At 40.2% G+C, this 25,764-nt stretch overlaps 1 protein-coding gene across 1 annotated transcript in view; it reads left to right on the top strand.

Moving 5' to 3' along the window:
• The window catches only part of NEK11 (NIMA related kinase 11), a 354,200-nt gene that overhangs the window by 192,863 nt on the left and 135,573 nt on the right, over positions 1–25,764 (top strand). The window contains exon 12 of the mRNA XM_063452175.1: positions 8,339–8,474. Coding sequence (XP_063308245.1) covers positions 8,339–8,474 — 136 coding nt within the window. The remainder of the gene's footprint in view (positions 1–8,338; positions 8,475–25,764) is intronic.

The raw sequence follows: 25,764 nt of genomic DNA, 5'->3' as shown, positions 1-25,764 counted from the left end.
ATGTAATAGGAAACGGATTATTTAGAATATGTGCAAATGCCAAACAAATCTGTTTTGGAGCATATTTTGTATTATTTAAATAATTTTTATAAACCTATTTCACTAACTGTCCATATTTCAGCAGAAAATAATCCATTCTCCTTGTACAGGAATGTGAAAGACAATAACTTCTTGCACTACAACAACAATCCAAATTGCTGATCCTCTTATTGAGAACATGTCTTCCTAATAAGAATCAAAACATCTAAACATATGCAAACAATTAAGAGCTGCCATTTCGTTCAGGCTTTTCTCTTAGTGTGATGTTGTTGCAAACAAAATTGTTCATACATTTGGTATAAACCTAATCCCCATCCAAACATTTGACTTTAAGAAACAATTTTATAGTGTATTGGTTCTGTCATTATTTTAAGTATTATTTTATATAGATGACAACCATAAACTGCTAGGTCATTCCTGAATGATGCTGGGTTTGAAAGAGTGTGTTTTGTTCCTTCGTTCAGCCATCCTGTCGCTAACAAGAAAGATGCTACTCCTACTCATACTAAGTTTAACTTAAAAAACTCTCACACATGTAGTGGGCAGTCTAAAATGTTCCTGTGGCTAGTTGAGTGTGTAATGTGCTCTCTTGTACACGTTTGAGCTGTTTCAATATGTTTGGTAATGTCCTAGCAAGTGGGACTTTGGAGGAGTATGTCACACTTGGGTCCCAAATTGGGAAGGTCGCCTAATATCCAGAACATCTGGCTGCATTTTTCTACTTTGCATTTTTGATTGTAGACATCAATCTTAAAAGGTTATATAGTCACCAAAACAAATTTATCTTAGTGACGCAGTTTGGGAGTGAAGATCATGCCTCTGCAGCCTCACTGTTCAATTGTTTTTTTTTTCTATTCACACAGCCATAGCCACACCTCCTCTGACTCGGACAGCTTGCATGGAAAAAAAACTTTCAATCAGACGTTAACTTTTTTTATAAGTTTTTATAATGTCCCTGCAGTCTCTGTGCTCATTTCTCTGCCATTTAGTTAAATGACATTGTGGTTTAAAATCTAGAAGTTAAATTACTTTGTTTTTTAAGTGAATCTGTAGTGTTAGGAATAGAAAGCTGTATTAGCAACGCTATAGTACCCTTTGGTAATCCCCTGCCTTGCTGGCCATGGTACATAAAAGGTTAAAAAAAGTATTCACTTAATCGATTCCAGCGCCACGCTGGGTCGTGGTCCACCGCCTCTGATGTCATCTGATGGGGCAATTTAAGAGTTATCCGATAGGGCAACACTCTATTTGTCTCTTTTTCCCATTCCCTAGTCCCAATATGTGTCTCTTTCTCCCCCCAGACCCTTTTGTGAGTCTCGACCTCCAGCCTCTCTTATGTTTCTCTTTCTCCCCTATGTCTCTTTCTCTCGGCTGCCCCTCAATGTGCCTCCCCCCAGAGGTACCTTGTGTCTTTCCCCCAGCGCCTCTGCTTGCCTATCCAACCCAATTTTTTTTGTGTGTGTTGTTTCCACTGCCTGCTCCCATTGTGGTTTATACGTCCAACTCCCTTTGGTGTCCCTTGCACCCCCCTTCCCATTGTGTTCTCTTTCCCTTCCCCCCCACCGTTCCTTCTCACCTCTCCTTGTAGCGTTTCTGCGGGAGACGATCTTCTGTTTTCTCTACCTTGTCTGGTCGTAAGCTGCTAGTTTATCTCTGTGAGCACTTCCTGTCAGACCAGATAGAGAATTCAGAAGATCCTCTATCGCGGTCCATGTGACCACACTACATTAAGTGAGGGAGAGCACTGTACTCTGCTCTTTCCCTCCTGCCGGACTCGTAGATAACACCCCAAGACGGTACACCCTAAGGCAGCTGTCTGTGCCACTTTAAGGTTGTTTTATATCAAGTATTTTTAGACTGAGAATGATGAGCAAAGAGATTTGAAAGGTTTGTGGATGAATTCTATACTTGTATACCTAGTTCTACATTACATGAAATCTTAAAAAAATAATACTATGGCACCAGTACAGTGAGTATTGCCATAATTCAACATAATCCTTACTAATCATAACTGATTCTGTTTTAATGATTATCATCCATCAAATAGTCTATAGTGATTCCAGAAGAAAAAGAACTGTTAGAATAGGGTATTCAGTAGTCAAAAAATAATAAAAAAAATGTTTTAGTAAACTTTCAAACTTTTTGTTTGTTTTGTACGTCGAAAGTTCTGTCTAGAATGGAATGATGCCAAAGATACATCTTCAGACATATTTCAGACATAATCCATATAATAAAGCTCTTCTCCCAAGCGCAGGTTTAAAGGCATCCATTTATTTATCCAAAATGTTTTTCATTGTATGTTCTTGCGTAGTTATTTCCCTTAGTGTGTTTTTTTTTTTGTCTAGCATATTACACAATGTTTCAGTTTTTGATTTTAAAGAATTATGGAATGTAGTAAGCAGTGGGTATTTATGATTGGCGGGCAGTGTAGGTTTGTGGGCTCTCTTTGGGATTGTTCAGCCCAGAAAGTTTTGGATATGGATTTTAAACCTTGCCTTAAAGTAATATTGCAAACATAAATAATTTAATGTCAGTCTAAAAAAAAAACAAAAAAACAAACAAAAAAAAAACGTACTTGTACAAATAAAGAGAATACATTGACCACCATATTCATTAGAAAATGATAAAGTGTTTTAATTATTAATTTATTATTGAACTTGTCATACTGTTCAGGCTGTTCAGGATCATGCACTCAAACAGCTACCATCAGTGGATGTAATAGCTATGACCCATAGTATACCTCTAATTGTACATAGACGCACATCCAATGTATTCAGTATGCATTAATTATATAAGTGACTTCACAGCCATTATCTCATTCACCCCTTTACTTTGTAGAATATTGTTCACCCAGTTCAAAGTGAAAAAAGTCACACAAAACCTGACACATATGTAGAAAACATCAATCAAATTACACTGGCCATATAAATCTTGGTATCCCGTTCACAGAGCTTTAGAAAGAGAGGTAAAATTAAGATCATACATATTAATTGTACTTTGCCCAGCCATGAAAAAGTGACAAGGGAATTGCAAATTATAGGCTAAAATAACAGAGACCGAAAAAGAGACTGGAAAATCTAACCTAAAATTTGCTATTCCTCACAATTTTCTATTTAGTGAATTGGCTCTTACGGAAAGCCTCTTCACATTTTGCAGGGATGTATTCAGAAAGTACCTAAAGTTTTATTTGAATATTCCAGAATTCTGCAGTATTTCTTTTGGAATGAATTCTCTGGTGACACAGTCATCATTTGCCTGCTTTGATCTCTGTAACCATCACTAGCTCAAATGAGGTTGTTCCATAGATCACAATCAAGGCCTGTATATCTGGCTTGGAAATCCAAGAGGTAGTATCATCCAGTATTTCATACTGTGAAACACAGGTGCCTTGGATTGATATTTGTAGATATGTTTTTCAAATTATTTCATATTTTTGGATACACTTAAAATTTATAATATTTAGAAAAATATTTTAATATTTCTTATTTTTGATATATATATATTATTATTATTATTATTATGTTATTTATATAGCGCCATCAAATTTCGCAGCGCTTTACAATAGGTGGACGAACAGACATGTAGTAGTAACCAGACAGGTTGTACACACAGGAACAGAGGGGTTGAGGGCCCTGCTCAATGAGCTTACATGCTAGAGGGAGTGGGGTAAAATGACACAAAAAGGTAAGGATAGTATTAGACTAGTGACAGTTGCAGAAGTGGAGTCAGTCGGGAGCTATTAACAGTTTAATTGATATGCTTTTATGAAGAAGTAGGTTTTTAAAGATTTTTTGAAGGAGTGGAGACTGGGTGAGCATCTAACATAGGAGGGAAGCGAGATCCACAGGAACGGTGCAGCCCTCGAGAAATCTTGAAGGCGAGCATCAGAGGTGGGAGTACGGACAGAAGTTAGACGTAAGTCTTCAGCAGATCGTAAGGGCCTAGACGGGACATACTTGTGTATAAGGGAGGATAGGTAGGTGGGAGCAGCAATATGTAGAGATTTGAAAGCAAGAACCAGAATTTTAAATTGAGCTCTATATCTTATAGGAAGCCAATGTAGGGACTGACAGAAGGGTGAGGCGTGGGAGGTGCAGGCGGACAGGAAGATGAGCCTCGCCCCCGCATTCATTATGGACTATAATGGCGCAAGTTGGGAACACGTAAGACCACTGAGAAGCGCATTACAGTAGTCAAGGCGAGAAAGGACAGTGGAATGGACCAGCACCTTAGTCGCATCTGGCGTTAAGTAGGGGCGGATGCGCGCAATGTTTTTGAGATGGACTGAACATGAGGCTTGAAGGAGCCAAAGTCGGAGTCAAAGAGAACACCTAGGCAGCGAGCCTGCGTGGTTGAGCTGATGGTAGACAGACACAGGAGTGACAACACTCGAGGGAGGAAAGAATTTCAGTTTTTATAAAAAAATATATTTAAAAATATATTTTTTATATTTTATTATTTAAAAAGTTTGTCCAAAAATATTAAATCATTTTAAAACACTTAATAAAACTTTAACAAAAATGTTACACCAAGGCTAGAGTTTGCCACCACACTAAATGACCATATAGAAAATACCTGGAAATTTACTGTACAGACCCTGTGACTTCTATGAATGCTCTTCTTAGATTTCAAACCACACTATCATAACCAGAAAACATTAATGCTGTCTACCCTCTATGAAATATACTTATTACTAATTGTTCTGCTATTGCGGCTATCCACCTGAAGTCTCCAAAATGTAAACACTTAAATGGGCAGAGGCTAAGGTGTTGCAGACCTGGCAGACATTACAACTTTGTGCACAGCCCGAGACACTCTTTATCAGTACATGATCAATAACAATATACAGAATACATGTAACTCTCTCAGGGCCCTGGTATCCAATCCTTGCACAGTATTCCATCCTGGAATGCTCATAGTGTCCCTGTAGTAGATCACTGAATTGATCACTTGAAGTCTAAGATGTGTCATCGTGATGTATTATGATGAGTTGTGGAAAAAAAACTATTCTGTTTTTTTCTCCTCACTGTTCTGGTTCTCTCACTTTTTTTACCCATGTTGAGATTTTTTTAAAAGGTTAGTTTTGGTAGTTTTTTTTTTTTTTTTTTAGTTTCTGTTAATAAAATATATCTGATAACCATATAGGGGGCAGCAATGCTCTTTATAAAGTATGTATACAACCTTTAGCCAGAACAGAACGAGTCACTGTTTGCATTAATCAATAAACATTTCATACGGGCAATCTACATTTTTTTTGGTTTTCCTTTTAAATAATCATGGATGTACAGTGCTAAATTGCATTGAACTATACTGCTAGTTTATATGGGTTTTGATTGATTTGGTTATTTTGCTTCTGTACATTTAGAATCAAACATTACAAAGCGAGATTGTCCAATCAAAAAATAAACGTTATTCTATGGGCTTTTAACGAATGCAAGCAATTTTTTTTCTCAAAATATATGTAAAGGCCAATGTTAACTGGTTACTCCAATCATCATAACAAACCTGCTGTAGTGGTAATTATGTTAGGGGTGCCCTTGCCCTATAGCTCACCGATAATGGGGCAAACAATTTTGCAATGGTTTGCCCTCTTACCTGGGTCCCTGCTAAGTACCAAGGATCTGCAAATGACCAGTGGTGTGCATCCAGCTTCTGCAGAGCTGCTGAAGTGAAATGTCGATCTAGTCGGTCAATCATTGGCTAATTACTGTCAGACAATAAATGACTCTCTGTACATAAAAATATACACAAAATTTAAATATTCACAGAATTAACATTTAACATGTATGCCCCAATGACCCTGCCAAAAGTGAAGTTATACCTCCCACAGCAAACTCTGTGAGGAATATTCACTAAAGTGAGAATTCAAAGAGAATTTTAAATGTCAGGCCAAAATAGCTGAACTGGAACTGTAGTGACTTAGATAATTGTTCCAGTTCAGCTATTTTGGCCTTAAATTTGAAATTCTAATTTAGTGAAAAACCCTTTGTATATGCAGTGCAGTGTTTCATAGTGAAACACTGCACATACAGACTCCAGGCACCATGACCACTTGAAATCACTGAAGTGGTCATGGTGTTTGGAGTAACCCTTTAACCCCTTAAGGACCAAACTTCTGGAATAAAAGGGAATCATGACATGTCACACATGTCATGTGTCCTTAAGGGGTTAAAGGCACATTTTGTCTTTTAACATTTTTTTATCTGCATTCACCTCTCTTCCCACAGTCTTCACTGATTTTGCCCTGCTTGTGGACACTACCTCGAGCAAGGCAAACCTTCTCCGTTACACTGGCAAGCTAACTTCATTGCCAGTATGTGGCGTCTGAATGGAGTTAACATAGCAAGCACACTGCATGTGCTATGGGTGTAGAGCAGGAGAACTGCATGTGGGTGGTCTCTTCTTCTCTCCTTTATCATTTAACTCTGCACAACCTGTTTTTGAACTATAATACCCATGATTCTTTGAATAAAACAGCCAACGCCTATGATTCATTTAATGAAACAGGTAGCCAAAGCCCATGTTTTTTTTTTTTTTTATGAAACAGAAAGCCAGGGGATCATGGGAGTTGTAGTTCAAAACATCAGGGGAGCCGCAGGCAAGACATTGAATCTTTCCCAAAGAATTGATTGAGAGGTGGGAGAAAAACAATTTGTAATGAGTTTTTTCCCCCCCAATCTATACATTTGCCAGAAAAAAACCTGCCAGGACGTTGTACATATGGAGTTGTATGCTCTTTAAAAAGAGCAACAATAGTTAGGCAGGGTTACAGAGCAACTTATACTTAGCCTTCTTGGTGACAATTACGTGATTGGATTGTAGAAGTGTTTTATAAGTTCTTGATTAACATTTTTCAACACCCAAAATATAACCTTTAAACTACAAAGATTTTTGTGGACTATAAGTTACCTTGTATTGTAGTGACCTGTGGTAAAATTCACTGGTAAAAAGTTAAGTTTAATATTAGTTCACTTACCTCATTTCCAGCACAATACACCTCCGCTCAGGGGCGGATCCAGAGCCTGATCTCGGGTGGGGCACTTGTAGATTATTTACATAGATAATCCAGGCACAATACCACTACAGCTCTGTGTAGTGGTTATGGTGCCAGGAGTGCAGGGACCCCTTCCCAGAGTAAGGGGTCAAAGAACAGTTTGGCGCCTTACCTGGGGTTTGCTGGAATATGGGGCTGTAGAAGGGCATAGGAGCAGTGGTGTGTGAGTGGTGCAATGTATGAGGGGTGCAGTGCATGTGAAAGGTTGTGTTTGTTTGGGGGGGGTGTAGTGTGTGACCCGTGCAGTGTGTGTGTGTGTGACAGTGTATGGGGGGCAATGTATGTGTGAGGGGGGCAGTGTGTGTGAGACAATGTGTGTATGGGGGGCAGTGTTTGTGTGTGTGTGTGTGGGGCAATGTGTGTATGAAGGCAGTGTATGTGTGTGTGGGGGGCAATGTGTGTATGGGGGGCAGTGTGTGTGTGTGTGTGCAATGTGTTTATGGAGGGGCAGTGTATGTGGGATGAAGGGGGACATTTCTCAATCCCTGGCGGTCGCAGTGGTGAGAGTGAACTCTAGCCCACAGCTGCCATGATAACCGCTGCATTGCTCCGTGCTCGCGAGAGAAGGACCCAGAAGAGCATCAATCTCCCCTCCAGTCCATGAAGGCACATTGCAGGGCTGGTGCTTGGATGGGACTAGCCCTGCATTGGCTGGCATGGGAGAGCCTCGTTGCTCCCCCCCTGAATCCGCCAGTGCCTCCGCTGCAGCCGCTCAAGTTACCTTAGTCTTCATCAAGTCACCTTAGTATTTGTCTTCAGGAAGACCGCCATTAGAGTTGTATTTAACTCTTCCATATATCTACAAAACAACAATATTTTACATTGAATGATTAAAACGACAGGGCCACTATAACACAGAACACTTCTGGCCTGGGTGCCTTTAGTGGTCTTTTAGGATCAAGACACGCGACGTATAAATCAGCTATGCCTGTCTGCCACTGTTACAACTTGCAGCAGGAAATAAACAAGGCTAGAAAAACAAATGGCATGTTATCCGCTGGAAGACAGTCAAAATACATAGAACAAAAGCAAAAAAAAACAAAAAACTTACCTGTGCACTATCCCAAATCCCTACGCACATTTAAATAAAGGCGGATGTATAGTGTATAGCTATAGCTGCCACCCTGGAATAGTGTGAGTTTGAGTGTTTTTTTTTTTTTTTTTTTGCTGTAACAGAATGTTAGATGAGCATTGTTTATAATTTGTTTTAACTTTAGCATATTGTCCATGTTATATGTTCTGCAGGATGATGGTAATGCTGCAGAAAATCATCTAATACAGTCTGAGCCTCTGGGTGCAAGACACTGTCAATCTAATAGCCAACAGAATGAATGTGAGCGGCCGCCTGATAGACTTTGTGCATCTGAACCTGTTGATCGAGGTAAGCACTCAAACACGCGGTCTAAAACTAGAGCTGAATTTTCTTAACTATTGCCTATAGTACATTGTGTGTCATTAAACCGTATTCATATTGCATAAATTGGTTTTATTTCTAAAATGGTGATGTACTAAGGCCAAGTTTACCTTCTATATATTGTATTTAAAAAAGGTGTATACGCATGCACATCGATACATTACTGTATGTCTCTGACGTAGTACAATATTTACAACTTCTCAGATGCAATGCAGATATGCAAATAGTTTAACCGATTCTGGTAAAGTTATTGTTAACTAAACAAACCCTCCAATTTTTAAAATAAATATATATATATATATATATATATATATATATATATATATATATATATATATATAATTCCTTAAAGTTTTTTTTTTTTATTTGACAATTTTTATTGATTTTCTTTGGGTACAGAATAACAAAGGGGGGGAGTGGGGGGATAAGTGCACTTGTCGCTCTTACAGTGTCAGTAACAATAGCCTTCACATTTGCATAATAATGACATTGTATTCATGACCTTTAAGTGGTTGACAGTAACTTTGTTTCCAGCATGTCATCATCATTACTTAAGCTAAATATTGGCAAGAAGCGGGTGGGTTGCCCGTCTGCCTTTGTCACCTGGTCCCCTAGGTAGCTCCGTCATGGTAGTTTGCTGTCTTGTACCTCCTCTCGGGATTCGTGAACTACTTCGTTCCTGTCATTATGCAAGGCTTGCGTCTGTGCAAAACTATGTACATGTGGGTGGGCGCCTCAGAATGGTAATGGTGTGTAAGAGACTTCTGTGTTATATGATATTTAGTAGTTGACTATTCCTGGGAAGGGCCTAGCCGCCCGCACGGCCCAAATTCCTTAAAGTTTTAATGCAAATGTCCCCACCCATGTTAGCACAGAAAGAGTAAAAAACTAGTAAATACACCTTGATTCCAGTACCAGGAGAGTCTCAATGCTGCAACTTTTATCCTGCCTCCTGTGAAGTTATCAATAGTAATGATTTGTGTCTAATTATATGGTTCTTGTACTGCATGATGCTCAATGTTCCATTACTTTGTCAGCATGAACCAATACATGTTCTTCTGGTTGTAAAACAAAGAGCAGTATGAGTAGACCATTAAGACAATACTTCTTACTAAGACATTCCAAGACAGAGATCCATTGAGTTTTGTCAAATTATTGTAACTTGTTTGACAAAAACAGAGAAACTGCACATATAGAGTGCTTGCACCACCATCACTATCGTGGTGATAAGAATGTCAGTTCTATGAGCATCCTTGGTATAGCTTACATATCTGTGTGTACTGGTGGACTTATCACTATATATAGCACTAAGGTCCTCTTCCTCAGCCCTGTCCCTCTTCCTCAGCCCTGTCCCTCTTTCTCAGTCCCTGTCCCTCTTTCTCAGTCCCTGTGCCCCTCCTCAGTCCATGTCCCTCTTCCTTAGTTTCTGTCCCTTTCCTCAGTCCCTGTCCCCTTCCTCAGTCCCTGTCCCCCTCCTCAGGCCCTGTCCCCTTCCTCAGTCCCTGTCCCCTTACTCAGTCCCTGTCCCCTTTCCCCAGTCCCTGTCACAACCCTCCTAAGCTCCTGTCCCTCTTCCTCAGCCATGTCCCCCTCAGCCCCTGTCCCTTTCCTTAATCCCTGTCCCTTTCCTTAATCCCTGTCCCTCTTCCTCAGCCCATGTCCCCCTTCCTCAGCCCCGCCCCCCTAAGCTCCTGTCCCTCTTCCTCAGGCTGTCCCCCTCAGCCCCTGTCCCTTTCCTAAGTCCCTGTCCCCTTCCTCAGTCCCTGTCCCCCTTCCTAAGCTCCTGTCCACCTCTACTCAGCCCCTGTCCCCCTACTCAGTTCCGTGCCCTTACTCAGCCCCTGCATACAAGTGTATAATTATTTTTTTTAGTTGTGGCGGTGTGGGGATGTGGATCTTGGGTGAGGTTCCACACTTTTTTACCCAGGACTTGACCCCTGCCTAGTAACATAAAACTAATCATATAAAACAGCACAACTTTTGCAAAATCAAAAAGAAACACAGAACAAAAATAGGGACAGCATTAACCCCTTAAGGACCAAACTTCTGGAATAAAAGGGAATCATGACATGTCACACATGTCCTGTGTCCTTAAGGGGTTAAAGTGAAACACCTATTAAAAGACCAAAAATGGTTATAAGGCTATTGGGAGAGAGGGGGTAATACTGAGGGAGGGATACTGGGAGGGGGAGGAGTGAATACCTTTTTACGCTCCCTGGTGGCCATGGGCGCCAGTCTGCAGCTCCAGAGCTGCAGACCATGTATCTTGCGAGATTGTGGGGATATTTATGGGATGATAATATTAACCACTTAAGGACACATGACATGTGTGACCTGTCATGATTCCCTTTTATTCCAGAAGTTTGGTCCTTAAGGGGTTAAACAGTCGAGAATTGCCCACTATTTCACTTCTCTTAGATCTTAGAGATCGTTATCATGTAAGTGAAATATATTCCATACAAATAAAATCACAATTTGTTATAAAAATAGATATAATTTATTGTGACAAATATAATAATAATATTAGGCAGCATGCATGATAATAATCAGTGAATATTTAGTATAACATATGTATGCAATACAATGGCAATGTTAAAACACGTTCCAATGGCTAACAGCATCAACTGTCACTTACAATATTTATGAGAGTGCTTCACAGACAGAAAGTAAAACAAACTCCACACAGTCCAGCGAAAAGCCATAAAACCTTGGCTAACAGTTAACTGAATAACCCTTTCAATGCTGGCTAGATCCTCCTCGCATAAAATATCCTATTCTCATGTAATTTTCAATTAAAATAACATTTAAACCAGCTCATTAATAATTTCCTGGAACCATCCAATAAGAATAATCTACCAGATTCTATAAGCCGAATTTTAATTTGCCTAAAAAGATATCTTATCTTAATTAGAGCAAATCAATACACCTGGATAAAAACATCGGTATGCTAACACGTGATAATATCACATTAATATCTAATTATTCTTAATTACACCTGCAGAATGGAATGTTTATAACTATATATTCTTTAGTTAACTAAGATTTCTAAATATTGAAATCTGACCGTGATTTATCCAGTCATACATCATGCTATTAGATGTTTAATTAATTTAGATTAATTAAATAAAACCAGCATAATTACCACTTAAGTAGATGTTCTCACCAGATGAGTAGGTAGTCTCAGGAACTTGAATGCGTGCATGATTGGTTGTATGGAGGTATGTAAGTAATAGTAAAAATAGTGTTGGTTAGAAAAAATTCTAAGTGTCCAGGAGTGTTTCTTGAGTTGGGTCCAAGAGAGTTTGAGTGTTAGTCCGAGAGTGAATATCTGTCATGGATCTCTCTGCATGTCCGAATCTGAAAGCCCAACTCCAACTCCCCTAACCCAGACTCTCTGTAGGTCATTAGTTGATAAGGTTAATAGGAAACTGAAGGTGTGGTCAACCTGCAGATTGCAATTTAGGTATTTGGTCCATAGAGGGCAGTCTCGCCTCACTAAACCTTCCTATCCAGGAAAGAGTTAACTTTTCCTGATGACGATTTTGACGTCATTTGGCTTATCTAAAATACTACCATAACTTACATTTTGCTGTCAGTTCAAAGTGTTTGCCTCAGTCTTTGTGGCACGACTTTGATCGTAATTTCTAAAATTGACAGTTGTAAACTAAATTTTTTTTATTTTTATTTTTTATTTTTCAATTCTTTATTTTCTTAGTGCATGGAGTAACATACAGGCTTGCGATGCCACAACAGCATGACAAGTATATTGCAGGGTCACAGGTAATTACAGTGTCATGGCTAGTTAAGAACTGCACATTTTTTATGGTTTAATTAAACAGGCTGAAACATAGGACCGGAGAAAACACATGAGAAACAGTGGATGTACTAGCCTATGATAAACAAGCTCGATCATTTGTGTAAGATACTGACATTTGACTAGGAACAAGCTCTTACGTTTCTAGTGTAGGCTCCGTTGCGTTGGGCATGTGAGCATTCTGGCTTCCCTGGTTCCCTCTGTGCTGTTGCTTCACGTGGGCGAGGTGAGTGTAGGGCTCTCTGCCGCCGTCTTACCCTTTTGTGTTCTGGCGGTGCTGCAGTCTGTTGCCAAGGGGCGTGGTTGCTCGCTGTGAGTAGTGATCCCTGCTGCTGCTTGTTCTTTAGGGGGGTACGATGTGGGGAGAGTCCCGGGGTGAGCCCCTTTTGGGACTTTGGGCGACTCAGCCGTGGCCAAGAGTGGAAGTGCTGGGGCCTGCATCGGGTCTCCCGCCTCCATCTTCCTGCGTTCCTTGTCCCCTTCTGGGTCCGTGTCGGCATTGTGGGTTTCGATGCGGAGTCACTTGGAGCTGCTGCTGATGGGACCCCTTCCAGGGCACCCCTGCGGTTGCCTATTTTGACCCAGAAGACCGCCAGAAGTCTGTCTATTCTCTCCGATAGCGGGAGCAGGACAGGCCCAGGTGCCTTCCGCCATTTTGGGTGTCGACGGCCCGGCGGTGTCGGTGCACATGGGTTTATACCTCGGCTTTGGGCTACCTGCTTATGTTGCCAGGATGCCCCCCAACGGCGGGGGGGAGGGGGGGGGAAGTTCCGGGCATGTCTCTGGCGCAGCGGATTCCAGTAGGCAGGGGGATCGGCTGTCTCACCCACGCCGCTCGGATAGGCCTCATGCAGGCCTCTGGTCTACCCTCTGGATGCAGTCGCCAGCGTTGCTCAGGATAATTATTTAGCTGTTTCACCATTGCACATCTCTGTTGCTGGGGCTGGGAAGCTGGCTGCATGTATTTAATTGCGATAATTTTAGTCGTTTTAAGGGTTTTAAGCCAGGAGCTCATCTGCTGTGCAACATCTCTGCTCGGCTGTCAGGCTCCGCCTTGTAAACTAAATTTCACCCCTCACTTACCTTGTAAAATTTAGAAAGTAAAATTAATTACCTAATCTTCTCTGTCACTAATGTCTGTGTTTAGAATTATTTATATTTCATTAACATTTAAAGAGAGCATTCCATCCTCCTGCTTCATTGCTTATCACTTGGCTTGTTTATATAATGCATTCCTTAGCTCAGGCTCAGTGGTTAGTGAAAGCAAGGAAATTATGTGTCTTTGTTATCCTGAAATCCAAAATGGAGTCCGCTCTGTTCTGAGTGACTCCGGCAATATACACTTTTAATTTCTATTTTAGCACAAAATGTCTGCAGATATAAATATCCTGACAAGATCCAGTCAGAGTGTTGCTGTGGTAACCGGCGGCAATGCTCTGATTGGTCAGAATTCATAAAACACATGTTCTGCAGCTTTGCACACTGCAGACCTGCGGACCAGTGTCTGCAGTGAGCGCTGTCCTCCTGGGCAGACAGCACGGAGGGGCCTCACACCCGGCGGGATCCAGAGCAAACCGCCGGGCCTCCTTCTGGTGTCAGGCCCTCGGTCACTGACCAAGGACCTGACACAGTCTTCCCTAAGTCGATTTAGGCGGCCGCAAAGCCCTAGCCAGTGCGAGTCCTTAGACGGCCGCCTATATCACCTAATTAGAGAGCCGCCTCTGCATGCATGATGGCACTCTGCACCATGTATGATGCTATTGCCTGAGTTAAAAGAAAATAGCGGTGGCTTTTAGGGTTGCTTCTGTAGGCTATATCACAAGTTTCATTCATCTTTTTTTTTTTAAATAAAATTACTACCGAGTATTGATGTAGATATCCCTTAATCATATACTGAACTTTTTTTTTTTTAATTCTTCTATATGTTATTTAGAATAAAGAGAGGGTCATGATGATATCTCAGAAGTTTAACCTCCTTATTGTAGGAGTGCTCACTGCAAAAAGCAACTTTGCATGTGTTTTTTCTTAATAATTTTTTTATTCAATTGAATTTATTTTTGCTTGTTAGTTATAATTTGTTTGTATAATATTTGACATAATATGAATCCCATCTGCCCTTGAATGCCCCTTTAAGATGAGAATCTTTCTTGCTGCATGGAATTAATTATTTTGGTAATATTTATTCAGATTTAAAAAGAACAAAAGTTTATAAATGTAGTAAAACTGCAGCAACTATTTAAAAAGCACATGTTTTAATTGCTTTTCTAGTTTAATCGGAATTCATTACTGTTTTACAACAGCTGGTACATCCGGCGGTTGGGAGTATAATATTATGAAGCAAAAATATTTAAGTCTGACAGAATGTGTCATTTATTGCCTTCTGAGATTAGTTTCTGGAAAAAAAAGGTTTTCATGAGAAACGGCTTTGGCATTTTAAAATGAACTTTAAAAACTTTCCTAATGCAATGAATAAATCTCTTGTGAGAACATAAACCACATTTTGGTTCTTTATCTCCTAATATGTTTATGATTAAAAAGCAGAAATATAAATAAGCTAAATGTAAATTATCACTAGGCTTAAGAAGCAATAAACATATACTTTCATTATTTAACTTTCCTATTTGGGGATTTATTTTATTAGATGGGAAAGGATTTAAAGTAGTAAAAAAAACATTCTGTAAGGAAAATTGGTCCACAAAACCTTGACACAGGTAAATGTATTTAAAGTAAAAATAAAGTATATGAACATATATATTTATATATAAATATAAAAACATATTAGCATACTATAAAGCTATTTCTGTACTTGAATATTCACCATTATGTCATAATAAATGAAGCTTAATATTCTTACGGGCCAAAAAATATCATCAGAATCTGAGCCCAAAGACAACAATAAAAAAACATTGCTCTGCCTCCATTAATATTTCAGTTCTTCAGTTCCCCCACAATTGAATTCTCCTATCCATGTGTCTTTTGTTCACTGCATTATCAAATTAATATTTCCTTTCTCCAAGATATCTCCTTTCCTGAAACCTGAATTTGATGTACATAATATAGTGCTTGCCTAAATCCTGTAAATTTCTGTTCAGTTGCTACAATTAATTATTACTTATTCCATCAATTCATCTCTTCCGATCCTCTATCCTCATAGAAAATTCCGCAATACAATTTCCCCAATTCTTCCCGAATTACATATTTGTCCGGTCACCCAATCTTAGATTATCCTACACATCCCTCCAAACCCATATTCCTTTGTTAAACCTCCAATTACAAATTTCCTGCTTCAACCTCTGTAGCATATTTTTTCCAGTTAATTTCATCAAGCCTGTAGTCCTCAATTTATCCCTCACAAACCATCTCCTCAATGATTTTTCTTACTATGCTATTTCTTTCTCCTAGCCAATCCTAATGACTTGCGAACCATACCCTAGTCTTTTTTCCCACATAAACATCATGAGCTCTAAATCAGCTTTATACCCAATCCCAACAAATCCATCTGCTCCATTTTGTTTTTTCCTACGCCCACTTCTTATGTGTGCAACTGCATATCCACTTCTCTCTTCATATGACTTCCTAATACTTATGTCCCTCCATCATGTCCTCCCCTGCCCATTGTTTATCTTCCATGTCCATAAACATTATTGTCTCACCATTTAGCTACCTTGTATTTTTGGATCCCCTCTTTCTGATGTGACATTGCAGATTTGGGACATCATTGATGTGGATTCTCCAAGCCAATCCCTTCAGTGCAATTCATGCATGGTGCAGTGTTAACATGATGCAAATGTGCAAATATGATGCCCTATCTTCTCTCCCTCTCGTAGTTAGTAAAAATCACCAGGTCCTTCAAAAAATGTAATCTTGAATCCTTTCTAAATGACATCAAGAACCTCCCGTGGCACATATTAAACTTTATCCCAGATCTAGACTGTGCAGTTGAATTCTTTCAGTCTGAACTCCTACAAGTTTGGAATTTGCATGCTCCGCTGCGTAAGGTGAGCGTAAAAGGGGCACACACGAATTGGATCACAGGGGACCTCATCCAAATGTACCAGTTTCGGGATTCATTGTGGTCAAAGTTCAAGCTTACTGGCTGTATGAACGATCACTGTGCATATAGACAATGGCACAATATATGCACAAAACAAACAAAATTGACCAAGACCCAATATTTCTGTGAAAATCTGAACAATTACATATCCAACCCTATAAACTTTTGGAAAATTATAAATAACTTACAAACTCCCCCAATCCACTCTCAACCCTCCACTGTCAAAGTGGATAACCAAACCCTGCTCCACTACCCTGATTGCCAAGCTAATAAATGACACATACCCTGAAACTACAAATGTAGATCAGGTCCCACTAAATTTGCAAAGACCCAATATAGACAAGTTTAATTTTAGACCTGTACCTATTAGTGTCATTAAGAAACACCTTAATAATAAACCAGTCTGAACCTGATCAAATCCCAGCAATGCTGTTGAAGCTTAGTGTGCCAGAAATTGCTAAACCTGTCACAATCCTAATTAACAAATCCTTGGTGTCTGGATACATACCCAAACTTTGGAAGACTACAAGAGTAGTGCCTATCCATAAAAGTGGTTACACTGCTTTGGTTTCTAACTATCACCCAATATCATGCTCCCAGTATTGTCAAAAATCTTAGAAAAATGCGTCCATACACAACTATGTGAGTATTACCAACATTATAACTATCTGACCCCTGGTCAATCGGGCTTTCGCCCGAATCACTCCTCTACAACGGCCCTCTTAAAAGTTTGCAGTGACATCCAAACTGGCATGGAACAAGGAGACCTAACTGAAGCTATTTTCCTTGATTTTGCAAAGGCCTTTGACACAGTAGACCACGACATTCTACTGCACAAACTCAAAAACTCAGGTACTGGTGATCGTCCGCTAACCTGGTTTCGATCATATGTATCAGATCGCTCACAATATGTGTCCATTTCTGACAGCTACTTCTGACAGCTACTCCCAGTCACGTGTGGTGTTCCCCAAGATTTCATTCTTGCCCCCCTACTATTCACATTATAAATGGTCTGCAAATCCTCAAATGTACACATGTACGCAGACGACACAGTAATCTATGCAAGCAAATCCAATCTACTGCAGCTTGAGGCTGTGCTCTAAGACCAGTTTACAGAGGTAGAAAAATGGATCACAAAAACCAAACTCTTCCTAAACACTGACAAAACTGTCACAATGATCTTTGGAACAGTACCTACATTACACAATTCCCACCTATCCATCAAAACAAAAGCAAAGAGCACACTGACCGCAGTCCACTCTTTCAAATACTTGGGTATGATGTTAGACCCCAATCTATCTTTTGGCCTCCACATAGAAAAACTTGCATCTAAACTGTATCCAAAACTAGGTGCTCTCTACAGAAAAAAATCCTGCCTAAGCCCTACAGTAAAGGAATAGATTGTACAGCAAATGCTGATGCCAATCATTGTTATGGAGATGTAGTATATGCAGCTGCACCGCAAACCCACCTTAATAAACGTAATACATTGTATAACTCATTCTGCGGCTTTGTGCTACAATGTAATTACAGGCCCCACCATTGTGACATGCTAAAATAATTAAACTGGCTGTCGCTGGAATCCAGACGCACCCTTCATCTTTCCAGCCTTGTGTTTAAGAGATTTTCTGGGACGCTCCCACCCTACCAGAGCAGAATGCTCTCCCCAGCTGTTCCTACCTCTTATATCCTCCGATCCAGTACCAGCACTTTATTTAGTCTATCTCAATACAAAAAGAAAGTGGCCCCGATCCTCCTTTTCCTACAGAGCACCGCAATTATGGAACGAACTCCCGCACACTTTCAAATCTTCCCCAGGCCTAAAATCCAATAAGAGATCCCTCTCTACATATCTCAAAACAGAATGCACCTGTTATGGTTGGTTATATATTTCTTACCTGTTCTATGTTAAATTTTGTATATATTGTGTATTAATATTGTTTTTGTATTTTATTTTACTTTATTGTATCAATGCAATGTTTTGTGGACCCAGGACATACTTGAAAGCGAGAGAAATCTCAATGTATCCTTCCTGGTAAAATATTTTATAAATAAATAATATACATAATGAAAGAGTTACTCTAAGCATCATAACCACTGTAGGTTGAATGAGGGTGCCTGGCCATCTATAGCTTGGCCTCGGCTGGAAAAAAGGCTAATGCAGAAATTAAGCACTTTCTTCTGACCATATCCATTCATACCTACAATAGCTGCTGTGATAGGTTAAAGGCAGTCAACCTATCAGTCAAACACAGCTGCTTTTTGCTGCTCAGGGTAATGCTTCCTCATTAGCACCTGCTGGGGACTCTCATTTAGCATTAAAACATTAAAAACTGTTTAACACTGAATGGAAGGACGGCTCCAAGGGACTCCAGACACTATAACCAGTTAATGAGATGAAGCAATTACAGCTGCTACAGTGTCCCCTGATAGATGGTGTCTTAAATTTCATTCACTATTTTTACTGACCACTTGCCTCTTGCTTCTGTAACAATAATATAGGTTAACAAAAATACTTGAATGCATTAAGTTCAAGCTTTCACTCATCCAATGCTGTTGATCTGAAATAATTGGCATTCTTGTTTCTCAGAATTAATAATATTTGTATTAACATTTCAAGACCTACTTCATGGTCTCTCTATGAGGCGAATTCCATGTCTTGTGTTCACATGGTAAGAAATCTTTCCATTAATATAGGTACAATCTTTTTAATTTCCACTGGACGACCTTCTGTCCATTGTTCAGTTTAAGGACAGGTCACCATGGAGATGTCTTAGGATGATCTACATATAATGTTACATTGCTTACCTATAGAAAACCATGACAAAACCCAGCATGAATCATACAAATAATACTTATAGCACTTTTCTTTGTAGCCAAATTCAATCAATCAGAGTACTACATCTGGGATATGATGTCAAAATATCCAGGCCACACTCTGATTTGTTTCACTGCATTAGCATTATGTGGAAGAAGAGCAAATGTAGAACAATCATTTCTCCTGCTCTGACCTACTGGAGATGAATGATGCAACTCTGTTCCATGGGGATAATGAGAGTATTACAAATACGGTACTTTATTTTTTAATTTAAATTTGTATTAATTTTCTTGAATGATAGAAAATACAAACATTGATAAAAGAGTTACAAATGGGAAAAAGAATTGACATAACATAGAGAGGATGAGCTTTCGAACTGTAAAATATACACATATATACATAAAATACGTATTTCCAGGAAAACATAAAGAGTTCCTATAAAGCACAGGTTCACTCATCTGGAACCTAGAATAGTTTTCTCAAGACATATCTCCCGTAAAGATTTATTCTTATAAGAGGAATTATTAATCCAGCTAATCCCATTCATTATTTCTAATTGGATATTTTTATTTTAATAAATTGAGCTTTCCAATGTGCACGTGATGTAATGGGATTGTGTCCAGTTTCTGGCTAGTAATATTTTGACTTCCATAAAACAATGAAAGGTAAAATACCGTTGATCTCTTTTCAAACTTGGCTAATGGAGATGGAGAAAAGTGGGTAATAGAGATCTTTCTATATTAGTATTTCAACTTTAACTGAGAATCAGGGCCGGTGCAAGGATTTTTGCCGCCCTAGGCAAAAGAAAAATTTGCCGCCACCCCATGTGACATCACAATGCCCCACCCATATGATCTGCCATATGAACTAACGCCAGTGCTGCACACTGTGTTTACATTAAAAAGCCTGCAGGGACAGGCTATAGACACCGGAACCACTTCATTAAGCTGCAGTGGTTCTGGGGACTATAGGGTCCCTTTAATGTGAGGTTAATTAGAGAATAGCGTCACTAATAATATACTAGATTGCCTACTTACAACCAGAAGAAGATGGTGATGGGCACTGACTGCAGTTTGGCACTGGTATGGTGTAGAACCGGATCTCTGGAGGCTGTTTGTAACTGCAGTCACAAAATTCAATGTTCTGGGAAAACAGGAAGCAGCTCCATTTTTTGAGGCCCCTTACACAGCTCAAGGTCTGGGCCCCAGGGCCTGATGGTGAGTATGCCCATAAGGCCCACCCATAAGTCCACCTATATGTTCCACCCATTAAATTCGCTCACAGGGAGTGTAGTGTGTAGGGGATGTGTTATGTGTTATTGTAGAGGATCTAATGTGTGTGCTTATGGAATGTAGTGTACAGGCATACCAGTTTGTGTAGGTGATGCAGTGTGTTTGTGTGTAATGGAAGCAGTGTGTGTTTGTAGTTGTGTGTAAGGGATCCATTGTGTGAATCTGTGTTTGTATGCATAAGGGATGCAAGGTGTGTGTCTGTAAGTGTGTGCATTGAGTGTGTGTAAGAAATGCATTGTTTCTGTGTGTATGTAAGAGAAGCAGTGTGTGTGTGTGTGTGTATAGGGATGCATTTTGTGTGTGATTGCGTGTCCCTTAGAGCTCCCCCCTGCCCCTTAGGTCTCTCCTCTCCCCCCAACCTCCCCTGGGGGTCTCTTCTCACACCCACCCACCCTCCCTGTGTTTTCCTCACCTCCCCTTCTCCTCATCTCCACTTCTCCTCACCTCCCCTTCTCCTCACCCCCCTCTCCCTGTGTTCTTCTCACTCCCCTCCCTGTGTTCTTCTCACCTCCCCTCCCTGTGTTCTTCTCACTTCCCCTCCCTGTGTTCTTCTCACTTCCCCTCCCTGTGTTCTTCTCACCTCTCCTCCCTGTGTTCTTCTCACTCCCCCCTCCCTGTGTTCTTCTCACTCCCCCCTCCCTGTGTTCTTCTCACTCCCCCCTCCCTGTGTTCTTCTCACTCCCCCCTCCCTGTATTCTTCTCACTCCCCCCTCCTTGTGTTCTTCTCACTCCCCTCCCTGTATTCTTCTCACTCCCCCCTCCCTGTATTCTTCTCACTCCCCCTCCCTGTGTTATTCTCACCTCCCCTCCCTGTGTTCTTCTCACCTCCCCTCCCTGTGTTCTTCTCACCTCCCCCTCTCCTCACCCCCCTCCCTGTGTTCTTCTTACTCCCCCCCTCCCCTCTTCTTCTTACTCCCCCTCCCCCTTTCTTTTTACTCCCCACTCCCCTCTTTTTCTTACTCGCCCCCTCCACTTGTCTTCTTACTCCCCCTCCCCCCTTTCTTCTTACTCCCCCCTCTCTTCTTACTCCCCCTCCTTCTTACTACCCCCACCCCTCTTCCTCTTACTCACCCCACCCCTCTTCTTACTCCCCCTCCCCCTTCTTACCCCCCTCCACTTGTCTTCTTCTTACTCCCCCCTCCACTTGTCTTCTTCTTACTCCCCCACCTTCCCTCTTCTTCTTTCTCCCCCACCTTCCCTCTTCTTCTTACCTCCCTCCCCTCGTTCTTCTTAACCCCCCACAGTTCTTCTTACCCCCCCAGTTCTTCTTACTCCCCTCCACTCCCCCAGTTCTTCTAACCCCCCTCAGTTCTCCTCACCCCCCCTCCCCAGTTCTCCTTACCCCCCTCCCCCAGTTCTCCTCACCCCTCCCTCCTCCAGTTCTCCTTACCCCCCCCCCAGTTCTCCTCCTAACCTCGCCTCCCCTGTAGCGTGGCCGAGCTCCTCTCCGGTCCGCGGTACAGGAGTTTCTGTTTCCTGTACCCGGCCGGACTGATAGGACGTGCACACTGAGTGTGCACTTCCTGTCAGTCCGGCCGGGTCGCGGACCGGAGAGGAGCTCGGCCACGCCACAGGGAGGGGGAGGTGAGGCAGTGCGGCAGCCGCCTGAGCGCTCTCTATAGAGCGCTCAGGCGGCTGCAACATTTAAAGGGCCGGCGATGGGGGCGCAGGGTGCCCCCTCCTATATGGCGCCCTAGGCGGCTGCCTAGTTCGCCTTATAGGAAGCGCCGGCCCTGCTAAGAATTCAAAAGCATATTTCCATTTTTTTTAATCCTTGGACAATCCCACCAAATATGTATGGAGTTACCAACAAAACTACCAAACCTACAACAAAGATTTAAATCATAGGAGTCAATTTTGATCAATCTCGTTGGGACTAAATACCTATCTTGAAAAAAGTTTCACATAAAGATAAATTATGAATACTCTTAATTACTTTTGTATAACTGATTTCATTCTTCCATCTTTTGATAGTGAGTACAATTTCTCTAGAAATGTGAGATGATAATATTTTGACATAATTTTAACATTCCCAACCTGACCAAAAACATTATTCATATGCACACACATATGTTTAGATCCCTCTAAAAATAGAATTCATTATATATGATTTAATCCTTAAATATGTAAATATTTCTGAATTTGGTAGAGCAAATTCCTTTGCCAAAGACGAAAAGGGTTTAAAGGGACACTATAGTCACCAGAACAACTACAGCTTATTGAATTTGTTCTGGTGAGTAGAATAATTACCTTCAGGCTTTTTGCTGTAAGCACGGTCTTTTCAGAGAAAATGCAGTGTTTACATTACAGCCTAGTGATAACTTTACTGGCCACTCCTCAGATAGCTGTTAGAGATCCTTCCTAGGTCATGGCTGCCTAAATTGCATCCAAACATTCAGTGTGCAGACACTGAACTTTCCTCATTGAGATTCATTGATTCAATTCATCTCTATGAGGAGATGCTGATTGTCCAGGGCTGTGTTTGAATCATGCTGGCTCTGCCCCTGATCTGTCTCCTTGTCAGTCTCAGCCATTCCTATGGGGAAGCACTGAGGATCAGGCTACCACTTCTGATGATGTCAGCAGACTGCTTGTTTTTCTGAGTCTAACAGCATGCAGAGTTACAGCTTCAGGCTTGAATACAGATATTTACTATATTTATGGAGGAATGAGGGGGCCAGGGGGGCTAGATGGTGGTTTTAACACTATAGGGTCAGGAACACATGTTTGTGTTCCTGACCCTATAGTGATCCTTTAATATTTCCATTGTTCATAATATATATTATTTTGTTGATATTCCTAATTTTCCAACTGGTCAATGATAAAAAAGATAGACTAAACATCTAGCTCCAAAAAAAATTATATATTTTATTGTAGGTTTTTTTTGTATTTTTATACCATTGTGGAAAAATATGGATTCACATTTTATTTTGCGCTATAAAAGTTTTATACCCAGTGTGCCATATAGACCTAATTAGATCTTTCTTAACGAAAGATTCAATTTCTACTCTAAACCATCCTTCCATTTCCAACGCATCTTTAGGTAAAGGTTGTAAATTATATAGACCAGACCTGCACTACATACGGTCCATGGGCCAAAGGCTTTTGTGCGGCTCACACACTAACGAGGCCCATCAGGTGGCCCATGCACTTAAGGGCACCTGGTGGGCATGTGTCAGTAGGGGCCTGGTTGGGCGCTGTGGCCCTTTAACAGTGTGGCCAAGCCCCTTGCTTTGTCAGGATTACTAGTTGATCCAGCACGCAGAATTGTGTCACACAGATGACTAATAGGTAACGTATTACCGGGCTTTAGAATGGCCGGACTTAACGTACCAAAGAGTAGTAAGGATACTTGCCGAGGTCAGGGGATACAGAAAAAGACACAACAATAAGGGAAAGCCAGAAGTCAGGGATACCAGAATACCGGGAAGTCAAAATCAAAGCCAAAAGTAAAAAACTAGAAGAAACTTGAATCAGGAATGCGTTCTCGGACAACCACTAGGGAAACCACGACAGGGCACTGAGCAGGATGAGAACTGGGCCTAAATACCCCTCCTCTGGATCTGATAGTCTGTAATTGGCCTTTGACTCCAAAGGCAGTTACCAGGTTCCCATTTGCATAATTGCTGCTCATCACAAACCCTCCTGTGGATTTGATTACTGCTCGGCACAACTTTTCCTGTCAGAACAGTAAATGTCATTAATCACATTTTTATATGCGGATGAATACGTGACAATCTTAAAGTATTTAAGACATTAGTTTCTACTATTTTATTTATAACTTTAAAACATAAAATACAATAAATAATGAAATTCTTTATTGACATCACTGAAGTTATATGATTGAAGAATGTTTTGTTTAGTGATTTCATCCACTTTAGAGAAAAGTAGGAACACAGACCTATTCCCACCATTCTAGCTAATGGATTTAGATGTAAAGATTTAATTGCCCTCATCACCCATCCCTTAAATCCAAAAGATTCCATAATTTTGAACATATATCCCCAACCGACCATGTGAAACGCTATTTCAGCATCCAATGGTCAGAAGGGGCATATCCAATCTATCCCCAGATTCAAGAACATTGATCAAGCGTCTTGAAGTGAAACAGGTCTGACTGCCTGGGACAAAGCCAATTTGATCACATCTTGTTAAATCCTTTTCATTCTCTCTGCCAATATAGCCGAGAATAGTTTAGCATCAACATTTAATAATGAGATTAGACAATAATTTTTAACTTCCACCAAGTTTTTATCTTTTTTTAATATTGGTAATATGTTTGCCTAGAGCAATTCTTTCAGCCCATTTCCATTATTAGCGATCTCATTTTATAAGTTTGATGGGTGTTCAGATAATTAAGTCTTATAGATTTGATAAAATATGTTGGTAAAGCCATCTCATCCAGGTGTTTTAATATTAACCAATTTATCTATATCTTTACTAAAATCCATTTTTGTTAAAGCTATATTAAGCATGTTATTTTGTTCTTGAGTAATTTGGGGGATGTCAGTATTTTAAAGCTATTTTGTAATATGTTCTTCAACCAATTTGTTTAGCAAATTATAACGCTTTCTATAATATTTGTGAAAAACTTTTCATATCTTCTCCAGAGTCATATATTGTATCTGTGTATCCACTATGCATCAACTAATCGTATAATTGCTGTTATTTCTTATCTGTTAACTACCGTATATACTCGAGTATAAGTCGACCCGAATATAAGTCGAGACCCCTAATTTTACCCCAAAAAACTGGGAAAACTTATTGACTAGAGTATAAGATTATATTAATTGAATATTTATTTACAGTGTGTGTATATAAGGAATGCAGTGTGTGTGTGTGTGTGTGTGTATATAATGCAGTGTGTTTGTATGAATGCAGTGTGTGTGTGTGTATGAATGCAGTGTGTGTGTGTGTATGAATGCAGTGTGTGTGTGTATGAATGCAGTGTGTGTGTATGAATACAGTGTGTGTGTGTATGAATGCAGTGTGTGTGTGTATGAGTGCAGTGTGTGTGTATGAATGCAGTGTGTGTGAATGCAATGTGTGTATGAGTGCAGTGTGTGTATGTGTATGTGATGCAGAGCCTTGGTGGGGGGTGGGCATTTTTATTATTTTTTATTATTATTATTAGTGTTTTAATATTTGTTTGTTTTATATTATTATTATTATTATTATTATTATATATTTTTTATATTATAATTTTTTTTTTATATATTATTAAAATCTTTATTTATTTTATTTATGTAGGAGGGGGCTGGCAGAGAGCTGTAACTTAC

This window comes from Pelobates fuscus, chromosome 4, assembly GCF_036172605.1.
Source record: "Pelobates fuscus isolate aPelFus1 chromosome 4, aPelFus1.pri, whole genome shotgun sequence".
NCBI lineage: Eukaryota > Metazoa > Chordata > Amphibia > Anura > Pelobatidae > Pelobates > Pelobates fuscus.
The sequence above is the reverse complement of the archived record's forward strand: the minus strand, read 5'-3'. Positions and strand labels throughout refer to the sequence as shown.